The 4,763-nt window shown below is 27.5% G+C and overlaps 1 protein-coding gene across 1 annotated transcript in view; it reads right to left on the reverse strand.

Moving 5' to 3' along the window:
- Positions 1-3,354, reverse strand: part of LOC111614467 (tetratricopeptide repeat protein 37-like) — a gene marked incomplete at its 3' end in the record, with an annotated part of 12,861 nt that extends 9,507 nt beyond the window's left edge. The window contains exon 1 of the mRNA XM_023355848.1: positions 2,998-3,354. Coding sequence (XP_023211616.1) covers positions 2,998-3,003 — 6 coding nt within the window. The remainder of the gene's footprint in view (positions 1-2,997) is intronic.
- Between the last annotated feature and the right edge of the window lie 1,409 nt (positions 3,355-4,763).

The raw sequence follows: 4,763 nt of genomic DNA on the forward strand, positions 1-4,763 counted from the left end.
GCCTTCCTACTTGACTTTGTAAAATCCAAATTTTGTACAGTGTTTATCCATCTAAGGCGCCTGGCATCATCTAAGCTATGAAGTAGTTCATCCCCTAATTCAAGATCACCAGATTCCAGGAACTTCCTATATAGTGATTCACTTTTTTCACTCCATCCTGGGATATAAATCTTGCGATATCCTCTAGGTATACATTTCTTGGCTATGCTAAACAGTGCTCCAACAAACCTTTTATAATTGTTGGATGTAGGTGGGATCCATCCCAAACATTTGTCAAGATCTTCTGAGAACAAGTTAGTTTTCACTCTTTGTAATTAGTTTTACAATTAGTTTTACAATTAGTTTAATAATTAGTTTCAACATTAGTTTTCACTCTTTGTAACTGAATTATTAAGACTTATTCTATACTCTAGATATAGATATGTCTCTAGAGAACATTTTAAGTCTTAACAACTCAGTTACAGAGAGTGAAAATGAATAACATTTTTCTATTAGTATATATAGCAAATGCAACCAAACTTTCCAAAAATCACCTTCTCTTATTCAGAAGAAAGTCAACTATTACCTTTTATCTGAAAAAACAGCCCTATCTACAAACAGTGGCTTAAATAGCTGATTGACAAAATTATGGCATTCTATAGCATTTAGAGCACTATTGAACATCACACTGTGAACAAGTACAGGACAAGTACAAGGGTTTATGAAGGTTGTTTTATACTGTTAACTTTATGTTGTTACATTTTTAATAGTAAGTCCTAGATCAAGTTTTCAAACATACTTAGCTTTTGAAATGTCACACAATGAGTTCACTTTTTGAATCAATTAGTACTTTTAAATGAGTGAGAGTGAATGGTTGAGTGAAATGACTGACAAATAAGTCATTCTATAAGTGAATTCACATCTGGTTTTCAGCTTCATTTGTGCACATACCTCCAAAGATACAAAGTATTCATGGACGTTTTAAGCTAACTGACCATTGTTTCCTTCATAATAACAAAACCGTATTAACTTTACCCCAATACTAAATACGTATATCAATCTGCTTTATAATAAAAATTATTTTTGAATTTAAGCTGTCATTTTTTAAAATTTTCTACAATGTGTAATGTAAAATTTTCTTGAGTAATGAAAGATATCTTTGCTAGTTTTGTAATAAAATTAATTTATCGACATTAAATTTTATATTTGAATAAATAAATTTATATAAAACTTGGGTTATACGTATCAATTTCTTTAATTTTGTATCGATTTAACAAAATTGCTACTTATTTTCAAAATGAACAGAAAATGACTCCCCTCAAAAAAAATATCCATAAGCAATATTTGAATGTTATTTGAAATATAACATTATAATATCATGAAAAGTAAATATATTATTATGTTATATTATTAGTGAAACAATATTAATATATATTATTAATGTTGTTCCATTTTTTATGTATATACAGGAAATCCTCATTAGTCCAAAATTTAAAAGACAAAATAATCTCAACTTGAAATTATCGAGTTTCGAATTATCCAAGATTTACATATTGCTATACAATATGCAAATGCCATGTAACTAATGTAATTTATTAAACAAGTGGAATACAGCAAGGAATACAGAATGCTATTTTCATTAATAATTAATAATATAAATAAAGTATAGGTTACCAGATAGGTTTTATAAAAAGTAAAGCAAAATTTCTCAAACTGTAGCCCACATTATTTTTAAAGTGGCCTAAAAAGTAGTAAGTTGCCCAAATGTACTAGCCTAGAGCCCTACAAATATCTCAATCCACTACTTGTAGCTCAATCTTGCAATCTCAAAACACAGCTGTATTTTGTGAGAAGAGAATAAAGGGTAGTCCATGAGTAAGTTGATATCTGAAAATGTGTTGCTGTAAAAGTGAAGCCATATTGACCAAATTATAGTTATTTTTGATCTATTGATCTCTTATAGTATGGAGGCATTTCGATATAAATGGATGAGTTAACATATGCATATCACAGTTTGGACGGAATTTTCACTTCAAATTTTGAAGTAGCCATATTTCGAACTAACAGAATTCTTTAATGTGTAAATCTCTATACTCCAGCCTGGACAAATAGTACAGTTATAAACTAATGGGATTTCAAACTATCCGAGTTCAAATTAACAAGGATTTCTTGTATAATTTTTAAGAACCAGCTTGTGCATTCTCAAAATTTATCTTGTTCTAAAATGTGAATTTTAAAAACTGTTCTGGAATAATTGTCTTTGTTCATTATAAATTGTAAATTCAGATATTACTGGAGAAAATCAATTAGGAATTGATAATTTTGCTCAAAGGAAAGCTTGAAAAATAAAATTATTATAAAAATGTATTATTTTTTGAAATAAAAAGTATAAAAATATCTGAGTGTTTTTTTTTTTTAGAATGGCACAATTTTCTTGCACAGATGTCATATCACACACACTATACAGAAGTCTAGAAACATTAGGCTTGACAACAGAACATACATCACATTAAAGAAGGCTGCCATGTTAAACATGTGTTATATAGTCAAGAAATTCCTAAAAACTAATACATACACATATAGCACATAAACAAAATAATTTTCCCTGTAGCTATGCCTTGACTTAGTCCAGCATACCATTAGGCACCCTTCAAGTAAAATACATTCCACCCACACATTAATAAAAATGGTTTGCACATCATATTTTCAAAATCATATAGATATTTTAACTATTATATACAACAAGGTATTAACAAGATAGTTAACAAGATATTAAAATCTTTCATATCATCATAAATATGACTTGCTAAACTTAATTATAGTTTATATTTTAGAAATATTAACTTATATATGAAAGTATTTAAAATCCACTATAGTTAAAACAACACTGTACTATTTAAAATATCTCAGCTTATAAAAATAATTTATCTATATGATATTTTTCAAAAATAAATTTACTTTTTTAAATATTGATATTAAATGTTAAATTATATAATTTTCTCTTTCTAATATTATCACCTTCATAAAATAGTCAAAAGATTCTTTAGTTCTTGATGTATTCCAGTATAAAAGTCCCAATAAATAGAGTGTGGAACCTTCGTATTTTAAACCAATCGCTTTCTGCAATCTAAGAATACTACATTAATAATCTTACAACAAAACTTATAAATAATAAATTATCTAGATAAAAAGCAACCAATAGTTCTAATTTTGAAGTGTAATAATTGTGTAATTTAGTTCATTTATGGATAATGATCAGATTCTACAGGGTTTCTGAAAAGAAGCAATGGTTTATGAAAAGTATTATGTATTTAAGGAAATCAGATTAACATGTAATTTTCAGTAACTGTCAGCAAAACCTTTTAAGTTTTTTCTTTGCATCTCAAAAACAGACCACTATTGTTGATGCAGATAGAAGCATTTGAAAAGAAAATGGCAAATGTTATTTAAGTGTCAGAGTCAAAATCACTGAAAACTGTGAAGCAAAAGTATTGAACCATATACAAAAAGATCCACCATATATAAACTCTATCAAAAGTTGGATGAAAATCTTTTTAGAGATTAGTAGTGAACAGAAACAGAAGTTGTCAGTAGACCTTGAAGCTCAAATCCGACAGTCACCAACATCAAAACCATGTTTTAGTGAAGCCCAACAATACTGGTTTGCGAAGCAACTTAAAAACTGCATGTCCCACGATGGACAGTACATGATGTTCTACATAAACATTTAACATTACATGCATATCAGATCATCTGGCTTTAAAGCTTGAACATGCTTTAAAGCCAGATGTTTGCTAATGTCATTACTGTTTTGCAATTGACATCTTAAATCTCATAGGATATCCTGATTTCCTTTCTTATGTATGCTTTACGATAAAGCAACATTTCATATGTTACTTTTGAAAACCCTGTATAGTAAATCTATAAAAAAATATAAAAAATGAAAAAAATAATGTGTATAAAATTATGATATAACTTCTATTTAGCTATTTAATTGAGTCAATTCAGTAAAAATTTTTAAATGCAGTTTATTAATTTGCAAATTTTTCCTGCAGGTGAAAAAGTGAATATTTCATTTTAATTCAAACTGACATGAAATTTTAACCATTAGTATCAAAAAAAAGTTTTATACAATAATTGAGAAACTAATTCACTATGGCAGGCTTAATATAATATAAATATTATATTTATACTTTTTTTATACACTGTAAACTTTTTAATGTAATATAAATGCAGAAAACCTTCTATACATTTCAGGATTATTCTGGAAATACAAAGCAAATAAAAATTTCTTTAACCAACTGAACTTTCTATCTTGATTAAAACAGACTCGGTTATAAGACAAACTCTGCTTTACCATTTGATAGTCTTAATTGGAACACCAGTAGGTTTTCTGTATTTATATTTAAAAAGAGTTTTTTGAAATAAAAACAGATTTTCTTTTTTGTTTCCTTTTAAAGCTCTGTTTTGGTTTTATGTAAAAATCAAAACCGTGGTTTGATAAGTGAGACAAACTTTTCCTACTGTAAACACACAATAATGTAAGTAGACAGTAATATAACAAATGATTGAACTGAACAGAAATGAAGTAACTAATGTTCCAATTTCACTTTTAAAACACAGTTTTCCTGCATCTTTTCAAATTTTCTTAATAAATGTCTGCAAAAATGTTGCAATAAATGGCTTCTTAGCTAAGCCATTTTATTTCAACATTTTTTCGGCTATTGCCATATTATTATTATTTCTTGTATTGAATACTATAGTTATTCCAGAATTGCTTTAAT

The sequence above is a fragment of the Centruroides sculpturatus genome, unplaced genomic scaffold, assembly GCF_000671375.1.
Source record: "Centruroides sculpturatus isolate CEXI.00-Female unplaced genomic scaffold, Cexi_2.0 scaffold1934, whole genome shotgun sequence".
Taxonomy (NCBI): domain Eukaryota; kingdom Metazoa; phylum Arthropoda; class Arachnida; order Scorpiones; family Buthidae; genus Centruroides; species Centruroides sculpturatus.